At 30.7% G+C, this 22329-nt stretch overlaps 1 protein-coding gene and 1 long non-coding RNA gene across 2 annotated transcripts; one reads left to right on the top strand and one right to left on the bottom strand.

Annotated features, from left to right (window-relative positions):
• The first annotated feature begins 5631 nt into the window (after positions 1-5631).
• Positions 5632-6513, top strand: LOC108340009 (uncharacterized). Its single transcript, XR_001833143.2, has 2 exons — positions 5632-5968; positions 6099-6513. It is a non-coding gene; the product is annotated as an uncharacterized LOC108340009 (long non-coding RNA).
• A 12309-nt stretch (positions 6514-18822) lies between these two features.
• On the bottom strand, positions 18823-20611 carry LOC108340081 (GPI-anchored protein LLG3). The gene is made up of 3 exons (XM_017577309.2): positions 20365-20611; positions 20221-20277; positions 18823-19231 (listed from the first exon to the last, which is right to left on the bottom strand). The coding sequence occupies exons 1-3, from the start codon at positions 20444-20446 to the stop codon at positions 18855-18857; spliced, it is 516 nt and encodes a 171-aa protein (XP_017432798.1). The 5' UTR covers positions 20447-20611; the 3' UTR covers positions 18823-18854.
• Between the last annotated feature and the right edge of the window lie 1718 nt (positions 20612-22329).

Below are 22329 nucleotides of genomic sequence, written 5' to 3'. Positions count from 1 at the left end.
TGATATTTGAGTAAGTTAAAATGATATTTTAATTAGTTAAAATAACTTAAAAGTGACATTATAGTGATTTTAATTTAATAAAAAATAGTTTTAATCAATTAATACAATGCTAGTTTCATTCCTTTCAAATATTTAAATGATTTTAAAGTAATAAAAAATTTAATAAATTAAAATATTTAAAACATTGTGAACTTCACTTTTTGAAATGTTTAAGTGATCTTAATTTTTTAAAACGGAAATTTCTTCTAATGAGATATTCTATCTTATGAATATAACAAGTTTACAATTATTTTAATTAAATAAAATACTTTTTAATCAATTATAATATATGTAAACATTCCGGTGATGACTCAAATCACCACTTGCATATGTTATTTCTATTAAAACTAACTAATACCAACAAATGAAAACTAACAACACTTAAAACAATAAAATTATCAACTCAAGACTTATTTGTAATACCTCATATTAGTGGAATTATTCTACTAATGTAAATTATTTCAAATTTAATATTAAAAAAAACGCAACATAATATATAACTTACGTATTATGATATTTCTCATAAGTTACATAATAAAGTTTTACACAAAATATAATATATATGTATTCTAAATTAGAATTTTTTTGTAAAACATTAAAAAATTATACATGCGGAGTCTCCTTCTACTTATACCACTCTTGATCTATCTTATTGTTAAGATCTCTCACTTGTACTTGTTATGAGAAAAGAGGATGAGAATTGTGTATCTTATTCAATGATAAGGAGAGAATACAATTTATATATATAAAAAATATAAAAACGGAATATAAATATAAAAATAAAATATAAATATATGATCATAAATGCACATATATGAACGGAAAATAAATTAAATCTAATATCCCTCTCAAGCTGTAGCATATATATCCTAAATGCTCAGCTTGGACAACAAAGATTAAAATTGTGTTGGATTCAATATGCTTTGTCCTCTCATGCATGGTTGGATTCTGTGCAATTTGTATAGCAGATTGATTGTCACAAAACAGAGAAATTGATTGTGGTAGAGGCTGTTTCAAATCATGGAGCAAATAATTGAATTTCTCTTGTTGTGGAAGCTAAGACTCTATATTCTGCTTCAGTTAATGATCTAGATATAGTACCTTGTTTCTTGGATTTCCAACTGATTAAGGATGCACCATAAAACACATTAAAACCAGTCACAGACCTTATAGTGTCAGAGCAAGCAGTCCAATCAAAATCACTAAAAGCCTTGAGAGCATGATCTGTGTTGGAGGGAAAGAATAATCCTTGTCCTGGATTGTTCTTGATATATCTCAGGATCCTTATTGTTGCTGCATAGTGATCTTTCAAAGGATTGGAAAGAAATTGACTGAGAGTACTAACAACAAAACATAAATTTGGTCTTGTGTTGGTTAGATATAGTAACCTGCTAAGAAGTCTTCTATAGGCATGCACATATGAATAGGGTTTCCCATTTGTCTTGGAAAATTTTGTGTCTGCTTGAATGAGAGTAGAATTTGGTTGACATCCCAACAATCCTGTATCTTTTAGTAACTCTAGAGCATATTTCCTTTGTGACAAAGTAATGCCCTGTTGAGATCTTGCAATTTCTAAGCTTGAACTTTGCATTCAATAGAGCCTTCACAGTTTTGATTTCCTGAATGTCATCACCTGCCAAGACTATATCATCTGCATAAACAAGTAAGATGGTGATATGAGCATAATCACTTTTGACAAAAAGTGAATAATCTGATTTTGATTATATGTAGCCCAAAGAAAGTAAAGTAGTTGTCAACTTGTAATTTCATTGTCTAGAGGCATGTTTGAGTCCATATAAAGACTTCAACAACTTGCAAACTTGTTGGTTTTTTTATTTTGTAGCCAAGAGGAAGAGACATGTATACTTCTTACAAAAACCTGCAGTAAGAACAATTATCTCCTGCAATCACCCCTTTGAGAACCCTCTCAAACTACAAAGAACTCCTTGTTCTTCTTCCTGGCCTCATGCATAGGGAACAACAACACAAAGTTTACTAATCTTCTTCTCCTAATCAAACATGAAGCACCTCAGTTGTGCAGAACGATCAGTCTCTTCAATACAATAATATGTTTCATAAGAATTCTTCAAGATCTTTTAATCTTTCACGTTCTTGATTCTTGGAGCTTCTAAGTAATTTGTAAGCTTTCTAAACTCAATAACAATCAGATATGAAAATGTTAGAATCAATTCTTTTTACAGAAAACAATCAATGCGTTAATATATAGTTTAAGTCAATCCTGACGCAATTAAATCGATTAGCCAACTTATGTAATCGGTTACATTAAACAGGTGTAACAAAATTACAACCAACTTGGCTCCTTAATTGAATACGCAATTAATACAATCGATTTCCAATAAATTCTTAGTCAAACATATTTAAAATATGACCGTTATAGTAGTTAGACAAACATAAATCAGTTTTCAAATCTTAACAAACTTAATTGAATACATAATCCATGTAATCGATTAAGCTTTAATACTTAATAGATTTTTGAAAACTTTTCTTCCCAAAATTCATCACAACACATTTGAAAAAAGATATTTGCAAACACACGAGTTTTAATCGATTTACCAACTAATGTAATCGATTCCAAACTGGTTGTTTTGTCACAGTTTAAAACTCAAGCTGTCTGATGACCTTAATTGATTATCACAACACTGTATTCGATTAAGTCATACAGATATGCTTTTGTACATGTGGTTTTTCTATTTCAAAAACATATATTGTGAATACACAGATATGATCACTTTACAAATACAGTAGTATGCATCAATCAACACAATATGTCAAATGTGACAATCACAATATGTGCATATTTCACAATAAGCACAAACACATAATACAGTACAAATACATATGTTTTTATTAACAATATGTTGTCATCATAAAAAACAAATCACAGGGGATGTGTTTAGCGAACATTGTGCTCTCCCTGTCAAAAGAAAACTTTTCATGAAAGATATATAAGAGGTTGTGTGAGATTGATGATGGTTTTATAAAATATATTTACAAGGTTTTTAAAAGGAATAATCAACTAGTAATATAAGAAGTAATAAAATATCAATAGTAAATCAATTTTGTATGAGTTCATCTTGACTTCACTTGATTAAGATTAATTTTTAAATAAATAACAAAGAATTTCACTAATAAAATTAATTTAAAATATTACTATTATTATTCCTAACATATACTATACAATGTTTTTATTAAATAAATACACAAAAATTATTTAGGTTGGTTTTTATTTAATAAATATATTAAAAAATACGATTAAACTATTTTTATTAAATTTTTTTATTTTAGAATAATCAAAATCTGTATTTATTGAAATAAAATTCACATATCATAACTAACATAAAAAATTTGATATTATGGTTATTATTTGTAATGAGATGTATTATTTTATTATTAATGATACTTGAGGTAACTATTATTACAATAATCATGTATTGATCTTATAAATAAAATTAATATTCTCTAAAAAAACTTATTTAATAATTATAAAAATTCAAATTTTCTTATTAAATTAATCATAAAAGAATATTTTGGATATGAATCTTTCTCTTCTAAACAAGAATGATTCAATTCCAATTATCAAGTTAAAGCCACCATTATATTTTCTAAAACTCTGTTAAGTTTAAGAATGAGTACACCTAACATGGAGTTGAAAATGTTGTATTCAAAGCTTTTGAATACTTTTCCACCAATAAAAACAACTAAGATGGAGTTGAAAATTAATGTGTTCCAACTGTACTGCTTATTTGGAGTCATCTCCGCCATTGGAGTCATCTCCACCATTCACGCCTCCCTCTTTAAGTTTATTCCTTGTAACAAGATCTAACTCCTCCTACAAAATATAAATAAAATAACAACAAAGCTTTCAATGATGTAGTGTTTTTGTTCAGAGACAGTAAAAACTACGTAGAAACTGAGATGGTTTCAATAGAAAGAAACAAATTGAAAGATTAAAAAAAAATATATATATATATATATATATATAGAAATTTTAAATTAAAAGAAAATTATTATAATTTTTTTATGAATTAAAGTTATATTTCAAAATTAAAATATATTAAAGTAAATTAAAGAATAAAATATCCAATTTAAATTTATTTTATTTTATTTAGTATTTAATTTTTTTACTAATTGACTTATTGTGTTTAAAAAATAACTACCAATATAATATTAATCATAACCAATTATATTAAAAAAATAATTAAGTTTTTAAACAAAATAATCCATTATCCATAAAAACATAATTAATTTTATACATAATGTATTATCATTTTAGTTTATATACTGCAAAAAAATGTTTAAAACGCATAGTTTCATTTTTATTATTTTCTTCGGTTTTCATTTTTCCATGCTTTTTTCCTCATGTTCTAATTAATTCAAATATTTTTTACTTTGCCTGTGATTGTGTAGTTAGTATTTATTTTATTATTTATTTAAAAACCATTTGTCATGATTCATAAAACTAATCTTCTAGTATTCCCTCATTAACAAGTTGTTTTCCCTATTTATAATTTTATGATGGCTCAATTTCTTATTTTATAAAACAAAAAACAAATAATAAACATTTCATGCATTCATAAAAATAAATAAATATATATATATATATATAATTTGGAAATATTTAAATTCTAGTAAAAATAAAAGTATAAACCATAAGAATTTTAAATAGTTCAATTTAGAAAATAAAATTAACTTAATTTACAAATTATTATTTTAATTTTAATTTGTAAGACTTGTTTGGTGAATGAAAGAACTGTTTTCCATTCCATTGTCTTTCAACCCCTTCCAATAAAATATAACTTACATCTTGAGATTGATAAATGAGTTTTGACCCTTGAAGTGTTCAAAATGATCCACCTATTATTAATATTATTTTTTCAATTAAATATTGATTGAATGCTTGAAATGATTAGTAAGCTATCATTATTTGATTTAGATTACTCAAAAGATTAGTTTGTGTTATATGTGACTTTATTGGATAGTTAAAACTTGAATTTCAATTGTTAAATATTTTAATCATGCAAAATGAATTCTCTCTCCCTCAAACCAATACCAAACTTTGTCTCTATCAAAGTAACTAATAGTCAAACCAACTCCTTTAGATCTTTTGCTTAATAGCTATTGGTTACTTCTATTTAATTTTTTCATGTTTTATTTCATAGTTGCTATCATGTATCCTCTCTATTCCATTGACATATTATTGGGCTGCTTTAGGAGTATATCTTCTATTTATAACTGTCATGTTTAATGAATTTAACCTAAATAGTAGTTACAACTCACAAACTAATCATATAGGTTATAGTAATAAGATACTCGATCATCTTAAATAATGTTATAAATTAGCACTAAATACAATTATATATTTCAAATAAAAAAATGTGTTACCAAAATACTAATAAAATATAAATTCCAAGCGTCTTGAAAGGTTGAAAGGTTGATAAAGAGATGTCATCTTTAATTAAAAAAAAAAACCTTTGGTTGATTTCATTATATATTATATATGATATAGTAATAATAATAATAATAATAATAATAATTATTATTATTATTATTATTAAGCAAGAAAAAGGGGGAAAAGGTAATTTTGAATAAGCAAAGGCAATAAACAATTGCCGCGTAATTAATCTTCATGACTATTCCGTTATTACCCTCCAAGCTCTCAAAACCATTCATTTCCCGTCTCTTTATATAACCCAGTCAAACCCGATTAAATAAACGAACATACTCTTCAATTTTCTTTCTCTCTCACTTCTCCCATTTTCCCAGAATTATTTTCCCGGAAAATTCCCAAAAATTTTCTAGGCAGCCAAAGGCTCCCACCATGACCAAATCCGCCTTCCTCGCTGCCTCCGTCGCCGCCGCCTCCGCCACTGCAGTTTCCCTCTCTTCCTCCACGAAGCTCTCTCTTCAGGTACTCGCCCTCAATCGCGAAATTTCCCTTCTTTAGTCGTGATTCTGTGTCAAACCACGGGATCTGACAATTTTCATGTGAAAATTATCCTTTTTTCGTTGAAATTGAAACGCGCGTTTCGGTTGTGCAGGACGGCGGGGCGCGGAGAGACCACGGCCAGCCATCGACTGCGGCGAGTGCGGCGTCGTTGGAGAAGTTCGCGCCGCGGTTCGACGGGTTGCGGTTCATCGAAACGCTTATTACTGCGCACAGATGAACGTGCGTTGCGGAAACGCGCTTTTGGGGTTTTCCCTTCAGCCTTTTTGATCTTGTGCTGTCTAGAAAACTAAGAAAACAAAACTCATGGGAAATGTTTGGATCTCACTTTTTAAATTTGTTTTGTTATTTAGAAAATGGGAGAGAGATTGTAATACTACGGAATTGTTACTGTTATTTGATACGATGCTTTCTAGTGAGTTTTTTCGACCCTTGTGTGAGTCGTGACTATTAATTTCTATGTAATTTATGAGGGAAATATTATAAAAAATGATTAATTAATTTATTAATTCTTTTTTTATATTGTTTATTATCATTTATGTATATATTTCTTAAATTTAATTTCCGTGTTTTGTTGCAATTGTTACTTGTTCGATTTGGTTAAAAGATGTCGGAGGCGTGTCCGACTCAGTTTGTGAAGACGGAATGGTTTGAGTGGGAAGGGGCCACATGTAGTATATTCGGTGCATCGTTGTTTGAACTATGCATGGAGAGAATTAAAAACACCTTTTTTTTACTAACATTTTTAAATAATTTGCATATTCTTATGTTAGGTGGAAAAAGAATTTAAAACAAAAATAATAATATTGAAAAGCATTTAAAAAAAGCTTTGTTTCAGAAAATATTAATGTAAATGACCTCTTATGGAATTTTAATTAATATAAATGAAACCACTAGACAATTATGAATAAAACTATGAACGTGTCTCTTTATGCTTGTTTTTTATGTATAACTTTTAGCCTCGAGTTAAGAGAGCTTAACATTTAAAATTAATTGATTTTGATATTTTAGAAGGCAAAATGTATTAAAAGCATCATTTTTTTTCTTTAAATCGTTACATTCTCTTTTATACTTTCTTCAAACAATAAGGCTATTTAAGTAATCCTAGATTTATTTGATAAGTAAAGAAAGTTTGCAAAGGGAAATTAAAATCACGAAAAACGAAGTGATAAAATACGTGATAAACTTTTTTATCATAAACTAAGAAAATTTGCAAAAAAAAAAGGATATAAAATAATAATAAACACTCCTTTTACTAAATCTTATATATTAATTAAATGTATGCAGTAATAAAATATTTTTAACGTAATCAGTTATAAACTTTATATAATCGATTATGTTAATAAAATTTTAATAGGTTCAATAATTATATTAGTGATATATGTTTTTATGTTATATACAATAATTAATTAAAAGAAAAAAGTAAAATAATATCTATTTCTTTTTATTTTCTTCAATATAAACAATTTTATTTTTTTCTCTCCTATCTTTTCTTCCCTTTCCTTTTTCATCTTTCAATTAATCTAAACAAAACATTAAGAATCATAACATATAATACAAATGTAGTATATCTAAATCTAAATATTAATTCAATTAATTAAGTTAATCAAACATGCATATTATGGTTGAAATTTAAATTAAATTTGAATAAAATGAAATTATAACTAAATATTAAATAAATTTCAATGTACTAAGACATTCCTTTAATCTTTTAATTGGATAACTATTATTATATTATTAATATTTTAGGAAATTCACATAAAAAATTCAATATTTGATTAATTTATATAAAAATTATGATATCATATTTAATAAAATACAATGAATTCATAATTTTTTAAATATTTATTTAACTTTAATAAATATGAATTTAAATTCACATTTTGATTCTCAAAATTTATCTTTACTTCTTATTTTTGTTATTTTTCTTCTTTGAAGTCTTAGATTAACTAGTAAAATGATGCATTTTTTTTTATAATTTCAACATTTCATGTATTTTTGATTCGGAATACTTTTTCATTTATATTGAACTTGCTAGTTAATAAGTGATCCACATAGATATAGTCAGTATTTTCCAAATCACATTAAATTATTGTATATTTTTTTTTCTCCCTTAATTGTTTTTTCTTTGTTTCTAACTTATCTTACTTGTTAATTCAATAATTTGTTCATTCTGAGAACACAAAAATTTATCACCACTTCCTTTTATAACCATCATGTTTTAAGTTATTAATATATAATTAAAAAATAGTTAATAAATGTAAGATAGACTTAAATATTTTTTCTATTTTTATTTTTGTCCAGTTATTTAATATAGGATTCATTCTTTGTAATGTGATTCTTATTTTAGTAAATTATATTCAATTTGATCCTTTATGGTTATGACATCTAATTGTTAACGGAAAAATCAATACCCACCTCTTGAACATGATCACTACCATGAAGTTAACTTTTTTAGTTTTCTATCGTGAGGATAAAGGGTAGGAAACAGTCTAATCCTAATTAAGATAGAATAATTCTCACAAACTTGGATGAAGTTAAACAAGCTCGTACAATTATTAGTAGTAGATAACCCTAATGCATCGTGTTGAACAAAACTTTAATATATAGATATGATTTGTTTTCATTGGATACGCCAACTATTTTGATTACAGCTTGATCTTAATCATCCAATGCACTATGGTTTGTTCCCCCCAAAAGACATGATGCGTAAAGAAAGCCCGCAAGAAAATTGATATTTCCAAACAAAACTCGTCATCAACTTTTTATGAGATTGAAATGTTATACCATGATTTGAAAATTTTCCCCTTTATGGTGAGGAAATTTCCTAAAGCCCTTCCACACTTTTTTCTGTTTACATTAATCTCCTTTAGTCATGGATGCTTTAGGTGCTATTTTTGTCCATTAGCATAAAGCAATTCACCAAATGAAACGAGTGTTGGAAGGGAATGGGATATTGCTTCCTAGTCCCGGAAAAGATGATGTGTGATGAATGCTTTTGCATAAAGGTTGGGATCATGCACAAAAATGTCATGGTAGGTTTGAAACATCCTTAAAGATTCTTACGAACATGTTGGTTAGGGTTTGGACTAGTTCAAGAATGAGAACTGTTCGACAAAAGTCCTTCAACTGCCAACTTAATCTTCATGCAAACTAATGGCCACGATAATCTAGTGACATAGTAATGGTGTGGATGGCTCAGTGACTTCTTGTCCAGAAGCTACTAAGCTCCATTGGGTATTGATTATTGTTGATGTGAAATTCTATTAGGTATGGAAAAATTGAAGTTGATATTTCAAGATTATTTTTATTATCGTTTTAGGAGAAGGATAAGCATCAAGAGTAAAAGTATAGGTATGATTGATTTGAGTGATATAAGTTTGATAAAAGTTTTGAAATAATAATTTTTATTAAAAATAAGTTTAGAAGTGACACTTTTTTTTTAGAGTTTCTAAGTGGCAATTTCACCTATGAAGCAATCAATGTCAATCATTATTTTGATATCCACTAGTAAAAAAAAGTGGCTTCTGACGCGTCATATACGCTTCGGTTATGCAAAAACCGAAGCGTGCAAAGCTATATACCTCGGTTACACCTTGATCCGAGGCGGAATTGTGATATTGTCTTGGTTAGTGTCGTAACCGGAATCGCGACGGGACGACGATCCAAAAAAAAGAACGAGTTTTGAAAAAGAGATTTGGAGTCGCCACCATAGTTTATTCTGGAAAACTACGGAAAAACCATAAAACGATAAGACACGGTCCACGAAAACCAGATTCTGGGTTCGGGAGTCGGTTACGTGTAGGGAAGGTATTAGCACCCTACAACGCCTGCCCTAAGGCAGTACTTTTAATTAAATACGCGAATGTGGTATGGTTTTCAAAATGTTTAATTATCCCCTAAAATAAAACTCTAAAGAAACAAAATATATTTTTTTGTTTTTTGGGCCCGACAAGGATTGACCTTGCTCCTACATATTCTCATTCAAAATGAGAAATCAGGGTTACGTAGTTCTTTTGGAAACTGCTTGAAAATTTTGTTTGATGAATTGTTTGAGAAATTTGTTTGAGAAATTGATTATGGATAAATTTGGATTTTTGGGGAAGTGAACCTGACAAGGACCAGCCTTGCTCCTACGTATCTCCACTCTTGATGGAGAATCAAGGATCACGTAGTTCTGGATGAAAGGTTGATTGTTGTTTGAAGATGTGAATGTTTTATATTTTGGTATTTTCATGTGAGAAGGAGAAAAGTTTTTAGCACAAGGACGATGCGAACGATCACACATGTGCCTAAACCTTAAAAATATATTTTTGTATTTTTTTATAAAAGAGAAAAGGTTTTTTAGCACAAGGACGATGCGAGCGATCACACATGTGCTTAACCTTTAAAATGTTTTTTAGTATTTTTTATAAGAGAAAAGGTTTTAGCACAAGGACGATGCGAACGATCACACATGTGCTTAACCTTTAAAATATTTTTTAGTATTTTTTATGAAAGAAAGAGAAAAGGTTTTTAGCACAAGGACGATGCGAGCGATCACACATGTGCTTAACCTTTAAAATATTTTTTGGTATTTTTTATAAAAGAAAGAGAAAAGGTTTTTAGCACAAGGACGATGCGTGCGATCACACATGTGCCTAAACCTTCAAAATATTTTTATTATTTTTTTATAAAAGAAAGAGAAAAGGTTTTTAGCACAAGGACGATGCATGCGATCACACATGTGCCTAAACCTTCAAAATATTTTTATTATTTTTTAGAAGAGAAGAAGAAGGTTTTAGCACAAGGACGATGCGTGCGATCACACATGTGCCCAAACCTTTAAAACATATTTTTGTAATTTTTATTTAAGAAAAAAAGAAAAGGTTTTTAGCACAAGGACGACGCGAGCGGTCACACGTGTGCTTAACCTTTAAAACATATTTTTGTAATTTATATATATATATATATATATATATATATATATATATATATATATATATATATATATATATCTATTTTCTTCTTTTTTTTCATGTTTAAACTATAGCATATAAGCCCAATAAATAAAAATAAAAATAAAACACAAGATATAGGGGTGCGGGTTATCATACAAGGGGTTACATATAGTAAAAACTAATAACCAAACAAATAATAATAAAAATAAAGAAACAAAAGCATAAAAATAAAGCAAGAGAACAACCCAACAAGAATAGGGGTGCAGAGATAAGAACCAGAGGTGCAGAGTAAAGTTGAGGCTCCTTTGGTTTGGGTCCAAGCCCTTTTTCTCCAACTTTGCATCTGCCAGGGGTGTAAGGATGAAATTTGGAGGTGCCATTGAGTATTTGCTTGTCAGGCCCAATTCCCTTTTTTTTAATTTTTGTTTGCAGAAACGGATGGGCTTAAGCCCAAACTAAGTAGGGGTGCGAAATGGAAAAAGGGGTGCAGGAAAAAGTTTTCCTCTTTTGTAAATGCACTAGGCCAAAAACCCAAGCTGAAAGGGGGTGTGGAAGTGAGAAACAGGGGCTGCGGGAGAAAAGGTTTTCAATTATTCTTGGGCTTGGCCTGACACTGGCCCGAGGATGTGTGGAGGTGCGCGGGTGAAGAATGGAGGTTGCGCAAAGGGGGCTGGGTCAGCAACAGGCCCAAGGCCTTTTCATTCTCCAGCAGGGAACCTTAGGGGTTCCCCCATTCTCTGCGCCACTGCTCTCAAATGAGACCTAGGGTCTCTTTCTCTCTAAGCGAGGAAAATCCGAGGCGCTCACCTCCGCCCGGACGGCCACCGCACCACTGCTTCTTCGAACCAGCCGCCGCCTGAACAGCCACCGCGGGAGGACCCTCTACCGGTCTCGGCGTCGACAGCGACCTCAGGCGCCACCGGAAGCATGGCCGACCGCGGCGCCACTGCCTTCTCTCTCGTTTCCCTTCGAAAATGGTAACCTAGGGAGGGGTTCGCCTCCGCTCGTCACCGGAGCCACCGTCAGCCATGGCGCTGGGTTCCCCTTTTCCTCTTCTGCTCGCGCGCGTATAGCTGCTCCCGTCAAACCGGCTACCGCGAAGAGGCTCTTTGCCTGGTCCTTGCTCTACCTGAGGTGCTGCCGGCGATGCAGGTCGCCACCGCGGTCTTAGCCAGCCGCCGTATGCCATTGTCCAAAGCATTGCGAGTACACTACTCACCGCCGAAGTCGTCGCCGACCACAGCTCGAAGCCTTTCTTTCCTTCTCTGTTTCTCTTCTCCCTCTACGCACTACTACCTTAATCTAGTGTTCTACAACGTGATGGTGAGCCTGATGGTGGGTGAGTGTGCCTCTTCTTAGATTGGACAAGAATGAATGGAAGTGGAGGTTGGTGTTGCGTGGTCGAAGGTGATGGTGAACGGCACAGTGGCCAATTCCCGCTTTGGTTCAGTGAAGGTACAGTATGGGCTTGTGTGTGGGTGCTGGAAATTGGTCATTGTTTTTGGCTGTGGCTTTGTGCAATGCAGGTTGAGGATGATGGTGTTATGCGTGAGTTGGGATGGAGGTTCCAATGGGTGAATGAAGTGGTTTTGGTGAAGATGATACTGGCTCTATTTTTTTTTTTTTTTGTGATTGTTCTTTGTGAGTATCCTGTTTACTGTTTCAATTTCAATGTTGATGGTTGGAAATGGGCAGAGGCGTGAAAGCCTATTTTTGATCGAATCTTGAGCAGATGGACATGCTTGGAGGAGAGAAATGGAACAAAAGAAGCGGATAGGAGTGGGTCTGGGGAGGATGATGATGATCGATAACAGTGAACATAAACCAATATCCACAACACTAAGAACGCACTCAACGACAGTCATACGCAAGCCTAGCAACTTCAACAGAGATATGTGCAAGAGCAAGCAAACAACTCACTAAAACAACATTACTTACCTCTCGAAGATCCGCTCTCTATGGTCAACCTTACATCTCCAATGAATCCCCTTCTCCCTTGAGTGGCTGACTTCTCCCTTCTTTTGCTGTGAATAATGTCTCTTGTTCTTCTTTGCAGGTGCCAATGGTGAAGGTTTGAGAGACAGTGTGTGAAATCCTTCTCTTCCTTTCTCTCCAAAACTAGAAAAATAAAACCTTCCCCCCTCTCTCTCTCTGTGTTTTTGTGCAATTCTCTGTGCCAAATTACTTGTACTGATTTTGTACGCACCCAAATCGCGTCTGCCACCCTACTCTCCTCCAAAACGTCTCTGCCACCACCTTGGCTCTCTGTAGAAACAGTTTCTGCCCCCTCTTCCCCAACACACGCACACCTTTTTTCTTTTTTTTTAGTTATATTAATTACATTAAAATAAAATAAAATATAAAGAGGTAAAACAAAACAAAAAAAAGACAAAAACAAAAATAAAAAGGAAATAATAAATAGAGGGGAGAATAAAATAAAATCAGATAACTTATATAAATAAAGATAGAATAAAAACAAAATAATAATAGATAAAAAAAAAAAGATAAAAACGAAAAAAAAATAAAAAAATAAAAAAAAATAAAAAATAAAAAATAAAAAAATAAAAATAAAAATAAAAACAACAATATAAATAAAAATAAATAAATAATGAAACCTAAGAGAATAGACTACAGTAAAAATCCAAAAATGATCCGGACGAAATTGGGTGTTGACAGTTAGTAAAAGACCAGAGACCTATACCTCTACACATAACACTGCAAATCAGACCTTTCTGTCTGACAACTTTTTGAAAAGCTCTATTGCCTTGGTTTGTTAGGCAACCGATGCCTATACACCTACGCTTGTCAGGTTTTTCCCTGAAAGTCCTCTACAAGTTAGGCTTTTCGCCTGAAGAACCTAAGGCATCAGTTCTTCAAGGAACTGAGGTCATTGAGTGGCACTTTATACCTTGGGTTCTGCTTTTAACTGGTGCCATATGGTTGTATTACCTCGGGTTTCGTTAGTAACCGAGGTAGTAGCTCCATTCATCTTCTGAAAATCCTACACACGTTTCATTTCCGCCCAACAGCTTCTTCTTCCTCTCGTGCTCTCTCATTCCTCTATGTAGCTTCTTCTTCCTCGTGCTCTCTCATTCTTCATTTGCGTCCATGACTGCCACTCCTTGGCTCCTCGCGCCGCCCCCTATGCTGCGAATGGTCTCGCCTACATCCTTGTTGCCCATGGTTCCACATCCACCGCACTTGTGTCACCCTTCCCCCTCCTCCTCCTCCTCCTCCACCACCACCACCACAACCACCTTCTTTCTCCTCCACCACCTCACCCGAGTACATCTAAAACACCGCCAATCTCTAACCGCTTCTCGTTTGCCACGCTCGCTTCGTCTCGTCCGAAACTTCGAACACCCAACTCTCCACTACCATCCACCTCTAACGCAGATCTCGAGGCCAAGAAGAGCCGGAACGAGTTGAAGCGAGAAGCCAAGCGCGCTGTCAAGTGAGGGATGGACTTGGCTTCCTTCTCTACTCCATAAATCAAACGCATCCTTAGGTTTTCGGTCACTCTTTTCATTTCACGTTATACCCTCTTCCTTTTCCTCAATGCCCACTTCGCAAAGTTCTCACCTTTGCTCAAAACCTATGTGCTTTATGTTGGGTTGATGCGGGGTCGCTTCCTTGGACCAAGTTGTACATCTCGAAGAGCGCGTTCGAGAAGGTTCACCTGTTGCAGGCGATTGAGGTGGCGATGAAGAGGTTCTTCTACGCGTACAAATAAGTTCTGACGGTGGTGATGGGAAGCTCGGAGGCTAACGACAACCAAGTTGGGCTGAGTTGGGGATGGGGATGGGGATGGGGATTTTGGGACTGTTATGGATGATGTTGACAATGAGGTGATGGGGTTGGGTTTGAGTATGAGGCGGAGGAATGGGAGGTGAATTACAATGGGAGTGGTCGGGAGAGGGAAGATACGGCGGGGAAAGGCTGGCGCAAAAGAAAAGAACACTCTATTGCCTCGGTTCAGGTCCCAACTGAGGCAGTAGACTCAACAATACTACCTCCATTCACAACCGAGGCAAAAAGAGGTAGACTTTTTGTCTCGCTTGTATATGCCTCGGTTCAGGAACCGTTGTCTATGGCCAAAATAACCGATGTCGTTTCCCTTAACTACACTAGTGATCATCTTATATTTTAAATTTTAAATATTTACTTGTCATTTTAACATTCAATAATAAAATGGTTAGACACATTATCAATGTAGCAAAGAATTTTTATTTTCTCAATCTACGTTGTGTAGTAAAATTTTGTTAAGTTATAACGAAAATCATAATGTTATTAGCAAAATTAATTTATGATGTAAGAGAATTTTGTAACAAAATAAAAGAAATGATATTGATATTTGAAGTTGCATTTAATTTATGTTACATTCCGTTACATATAATTAAATGTGAAAGTAGAATTGATATGAATCATGACTTTTGAAAAACATAATTCTGATATTCGTATGTTTAAAGATAAAACATGATCATATTTAAATTAATTTTTTTAAAAATTTAGGATAGTAAAATGGTTAATCCGACTTACTTTAACTAAATTTGTTATTGATTTAGGAAATAAAAGTAAGATAAGTTGATCAACAAAGCGAAGTGAGAACTTTGGCACTTCTTATTAGAAGATTGTGTTATTTTGCTTTTAAAAAAAACTAAATAAATTTTTAAGCTTGTGTTTTGATAAGTCTTAATATTATATATTTTGATATTAAATTTGGTTTTTATTTAGCATTTATTGTTTATTTAAGCTATTTTTCAATATATTTTTTATAAACTTATTTTTAACTTTATTATTATTATTTTATTTTTTATCTTTAGTTTTAGGTTGAGAAGACAAATTTCAATTTAAATAAAAATTAAAGCGTTTGAGTTAGACAAACCAAGAGTCTGGGTGATAACTAGACACTTACTCAAATGAATATGTTATTCTCTTTAATTTAGTTTTGTTAAGTTGATAAAAGTAATAATCTTGCAAAGTCACATATCACCTAAGATAAGGAATGAAGTACGTAATAATAACTATATAATGAACTCTAATTTCAGGTTTTAGATGCCCCCAAGTTAAAGACACTTTAAATTTGTATTTGTTTTTCTTATACTTTTGTTATTGTTTTTGATTGACAAATGTTAATTCTTAATACTTTATTAGTAGGTAGAGTTAAACCTATAACCTCTCTCGTCCTCCCTTCCAAACCCTTAAAATCAACCTTATAACTTTCAAATGTTAGTGGATGAGTTGAACCCACAACCTCTCACACCCTTATTTCCATTTTAACTACTAAGTCACCTTATAATTCCTTTCTTATAGTCTTGTAGTAGAGTATTGTGAGGTTTGAGTTAAATTATTGCTTTGAAAAGTGTGAGTGTACTTGGGATCAAAGGACATGACACAGTTGTCTATATATTGTAAAATTTTTCACAATGTTATTACTTGCTTGTCATTTAACAACGATCGTGATTTTTCTTCAGTTTTGGATATTCTATGTTATATTCTTGTGTTGATTGTGTTTATCTTATTTATCTATTGGTAGGGTGATTCTTGAGGGTAAAGACAATGATATTGTTCATGATGACACATTTTTTCCCATTTGAGTAGTATAAGAGCTTATGATTCGATAGGATATTCTTAGTATGTTCTGTAGTTATAATTTTGTACGATCTTCCACACCAGAAAAGATCAATTCCTTGTTGTTGATGAATTATCCTTGGTTGCTGAAGTGGCAATATTATTTGCAAGTGATGATTTAGAAAAATTTGATGGAACGATCATTATAGGTGGAAATTTGGGGCTTGTGGTGACTTGCGTGGTGTCTAGTGGTGGCTGTGTGATGAAGATGTTGCTGGCTGTGAGTGCTAGATATGTTGGAAGAAGATTAAGGTGGAAAAAGAAGGATATTGTGATTAATTTATTACAATTTGCTGATTATACTTTATTTCTGTTTATTTCTATGTGATGCGAACAAAGAAAATTTAACAACCATAAAGACTATAATAAGATGCTTTGAGTTGTCAGGACTAAAGGTAAATAATTACCACAAAACAAGGATTGAAAGGATGGGGACTGGGAAGGAAACTATATAAAACTTCTATAGGTTTCTAATTGTAGCCAAATGAAGAGAAGTTAATCATGATGATGAGTATTTTTCAAATCAAGATTTGAGCAAAGAAAACATGCTTAAGTGAACCCTTTGACGCTTAAATGAAAGACACATGACATGAGAAAATAAATAAAAAACATTATAGTTGCGTGGTCAATTTCATCATCGTTCTTAACCTAGGAGACACTTTGTGAGTAGGTTACAAAAGTAAAAATCAACTCAAAATATTATAAGTTGAGGGTAAGATATCATATAAAAATATATTATCCTTATACTACTTGACAGTTACGACTAAAGTCGACAGATAAAAGCTCACAAACTACTTCCCTAACTTGCAATCTCCGAAAATGGACTAAACAATATATGTAAAATAAACCTAGTACAAAGTTGCGCTAATATATTACAATCTTGTTATTTATTTAACTTTTATGATAAAAGTAACTCTTTGCATGTGGTATTATAGATGCATTGATAAAATTTTAAAGAGATAAAAAGTTGGAAGATCCATATATGACGTTAAGGATGTGATCAAACTTAATTGATGAAATAAACTTGATGTTATTGTTATGTTTTGGAACCATTTTGTATTTGATTATGCAATTTAATGCTTAATTTACTTTTCATTTAAGTTTAATATATTTATTTTAATTTATTTTAGTTTAAGGAGTGCTTTACACGGTAACATTGAGTTTGATTATCTCATTTTTAATTTTAAGGATAAATTATTCCCTATTCCCATCTCATAGATAATGATAATGAGACTTTTATTCTATTCTCATTCATCAGAAAAATAATATATATGTTATCTCTTTACTATTTCAAATACTAATTAAATAATTTTTATAAAAAAAATCATATTGTCAAATATTAATCTAAAAACAATAGACTTTTTTTTTGTCTAATATCAAATATAAAATGAATAATACTGATAAAAATAAAATAAATTAAAAATTACAATTGTACATATAATACAAATATAATTAATTATATTTATACTATTATAGAAAATATTAAAAGTAGAAAAATGTACCTTAAAATAATTAAAAAAAATTAAAAACTAAAAAATTTGCATATAAAATTTTTAAATGATTTAATAAAATAAAAACGTTTTAATAATTTAAAATAAAAATGAATATAAATATGAAGACAAATATATATAATATATAGATATATTATTCACATATTTAATTTAAAAAATTAAATATTAATTATATTCATCATGTTCAATTAATAAAATAAGTTTCTATTAAAATAAAAATAAATAAATTGGTTGGTTAGTTTGTGGTTGCCTTTCGTATCGATGACGGAGCCTTCACGGGTACTTATCTTTTTCTTCCTATTAATTAGTGCTCAGTTGTTTATTTATTTTTAACCGGTCTTCATCTAATTAAATATTCTTCTTGCATCTTCGTTCAATCATAGCGACAAATTTAATACGATGTTTAAGTTAGACTATGAGCATGCATGAGAGTGAAATATTTGAGACCACTAATTTTCCAAGTGCTAACCCCACTCCTTTCAATTTCATTTCTTTTATGTTCATGTCTCCTGTTCATCATGCATCAGCAACTCAAATTTTATTCATTTATGTGAGAATCAATTTTATTTAATTTAGATGGAAATTTCACTAATTTTCTTTAATTTTAATACTTGATGTCCACAAAAGAAAATGTATTAAATATTTTGTATTCACTATGTATAAGACTAACTTATAATATATTATAACTAAAGACAATCTTCATCTTAGTGAATTAGTTTATTGAAGTTAAGTTAGATGGAAGATTCCCTGCCTTAGTACAAGGTTGTGTTAGTACAAGGCTGAGAAAGAAGTTAATAAGAAGATGAGGAAAAAAGCAATAGAGATGAGTGAGATAAAATGAGGAGGAGGAAGATGAATGGTGTGAGAAGTTGAAGATTGATTGGCTGGTTTGACATTAGAGCAGTCAAGACCAAGCTCTCCTCCTTTGCACTCATTGGCAAAGAGACCAGGAGGGTATTTGCCATAGATGTTTATGTAGCTAAACATAACTTCTGCACAATTAGTTGACAAATCATTGATGTCACCAGCAAAAGGGCAAGCAAATTGCTTGAAAGCATCACAACACACCTTCGGTGGATACTGGGGTCCCTTGCATTGGCTTGTCAGCACTGTATAGTTTTGGTTCTCAAAGTCAACTTTACAAGCTGCACACAACTTTTCACTTATCAGTTCAGCCATCACAACTTCTCAAAAAATTATTAAGTTAAAGACTACACATTCAAAAGCAAAAGAAAAATGAGAGATACTAATATCTTATTCTCTAATTTTTGAGAGAATGTTTGATGAGGTCTCCATTTCAAGATTAAAATTCCAAAGATGTTTATATCTCTAAATGACATGTCTTGGCTAATGAACTGTAAGATTAAACGATTTTCGTTTGTTTTTGTTTTAAAAAAGTACTATAGAAAGCAAAAAAGATATTAGTTCAAAAGGAAAAAACACGCTTTACCATTATTCAAATCCAACGTTGGAAACTAGTAAAGATGATCATAAAAGTTTGAGTGGCTAATGGGTTCACATTACACCAGTTTTTATATTCTGATAAAGACATTTTCATTAGTGGCTAAGCATTACTACGGCATATGTGAGTCATATCTCCACTAAAACTTTCCTATTTCTTAGAGATCGATGAAAAAAATAAATGACACCCTTCAAATCTAAGCTATAAACAAGTTTTTTTTTCAAAAAATATAAAAATAGTGATATTTGTTGTCATTATTTTATTGGTAAATTTGCAGTTTAGTATTGGAAATGTATCCAAACATAACTTTAATAAAACGTTTTATACAATAACGTATGAGAATAAACATAAATAATTCAAAGGACTGTGTCTTAAAAATCAATCTCTTATGTTTTTTTTTTCCTCACATGTCACCTTTCAACCTTCGCATAACCCATTTGTCTTCTAGAAAGGGATCATTTTTAAGAATTAACCTGATTTCAAGAGCTTCTTCAAACATTAAACATGATTTTCACATTTTTGAATTCAAAGATGTACGGCATGTTAGTGTTCCCATTTGAAAATCTTTAAGAACAAAAACAACATAGCCAAATTCTTCCAACATAGTTTTACGTTTGAATTTGAGTTCATAGTTTCCAATAGTAATCTAGAAGAGCATCACAAAAATGTCACCTTTCTTAGCCTGTAGGAGGGCACGACCAGTGGATGCCTCAGTCTCAAATATATGATCTGTGTCGAACAAAAAATTCAATCACCCATGATCAAAATTTGAGAGATGAATAAAAAAGGTTGGAACTTTGAAGAAAAATAATGTACCAGAAATGAATGGAGCAGCAGAGGCAGATGTGGCTAGGAGGAAACAATAGAGAATGGAAGAGAAGAAGGCATTGGAACCCATTTTCTCTTTCACTCTCTTTCACCCTTTTGATTTAAAATTTTTACTTTTTCCTTTGAAGGGTGTGTTTCTTTTGTTGTCTGGTTTTGGTGAGATGAAGAACAGACACTATTGCAGGAATTGTGGTAGAAATCAAAGGTGTTGTCAAGCTGGCAAAGTTCCAATGGCTCTCCGCAACTTCTCTTGTCTTTGGTAGTTTTTGGTAGTTTTATAAGATCTTCTTTCCCTTTATTTTTTTTAAATTAAAATTGTAAACGAGGAAGGTGAGGGAATTATCTCTAGATAGTTTTTTTCTTTACATTGAAAACTTTTTTTGTCATAAAATTCTTTTAATAGTCAAATATTAATCTATTTGTGGTATTGGGTTGTTACAAACATGAGTTCTTTGTTATGAGATACTTAACTAAATGATTTGTTTTTTTTTTATATAAATGATATTTAAATTTAGATTATAGGTTAGGTTTGTAGTATTTTGTTCAATTTTGGTTGAAATTTTTTAAATAAGTTTATAGTTACATTTTTTTAATTAAGTTATATTTCTTTTAAAAAACGATTGAATTACTTTGTAATTTTTTAATTATATTTTTTAATTTTTAATACTTTTTAAAAATGTTTTTTTATGTATAAGGTCTATAACATGTAATGTTGCATAAGAATGTATATATGTTAGAATCAGATGTCAACGTAATTTTTAAATATAATTGTTTTGTATCTAATTTAGTTTATATATATATATATATATATATATATCTTTTTTATTCAACTAATTATCGGGTATGTTTAAGCACAAATATTTCTTTTTTACGTTTTTATATTATATTATTAAATTAAAAATATTTAAATTATATTTATTACATTATAAATAAATTGTTTTTATAATTTATTTTACATATGATTGTTATTTTAATTTTTTTAATTGACATGTATATAATATGTGAAATAGTTTAAAAAATATGTAAATAGGAATATTAATTGTACAATTAATATAAAAACATGTATATATTAATTGAACAATTTTATATACATAGGAATAATTAATTAATGTAAACTTTTATATATCGTATTATTAACCGTATATTAATGTATATAATTTATATATTAACGTACATAAATAGTGTATACTAATTGTATGTTAATAACAAGAATAGTGTTTATTCATATATTAATTATACAATTAATTGCACATTAAAATTTATATGTTTAATTAATATTATTAATATATAAATTTTATATTGAAATTATTAATTTGTACATTTATTTGTGAACAACTAATCATAGGTATAATTTTATAAAATTTATTGTACAATTTAAAAAGATAATTATTGTAAAAACCTAGAAAAATAGAGTATTAGAGTTGATAGGTGTTTTAAAATAATAAGACTGAGTATTTTAGTGTTAAAATAATTCAATAATATAAATAAAATTTCATAAATTCGTTTGATTATCTAAAACACTTGTCATCTCTCCAACTCTTTCTCTTAGTTCCTTTTCCCTCTCTCTAACATTTCTAATTCTTGAATCATTTGTTTGATGATCAGAAAGTGTCTAAGCAATCACGATGGTGAATCCTTCATTCTCTATTGATCAGATTTCATTCTAGAGTAAGTAAGTTTTTGCGCATTTTCTTAAATTCGTAGTTCAAGACACATGCGACTAGAAGTTTTCTTGCATGTGTCATTCGCTGATCGTTTCTAGTTTCTTATTGATCAGAGGTCCTAAGAACTCACTTTGATCACAATTCTATGGTTTGTAGGAGTATATATAGTTCCTTGAGCTTGAAGTAAGGGTCGTGAGCGGATAATGCTTGATAGCATCCCTACTAAGGTAAGGGAAGCTAATGCTTAGGCTTAAAGTTTGAAATTCAATTTTTATTGAGTGTTACTACG

The sequence above is a fragment of the Vigna angularis genome, chromosome 5, assembly GCF_016808095.1.
Source record: "Vigna angularis cultivar LongXiaoDou No.4 chromosome 5, ASM1680809v1, whole genome shotgun sequence".
Taxonomy (NCBI): Eukaryota; Viridiplantae; Streptophyta; class Magnoliopsida; order Fabales; family Fabaceae; genus Vigna; species Vigna angularis.
The sequence above is the reverse complement of the archived record's forward strand: the minus strand, read 5'-3'. Positions and strand labels throughout refer to the sequence as shown.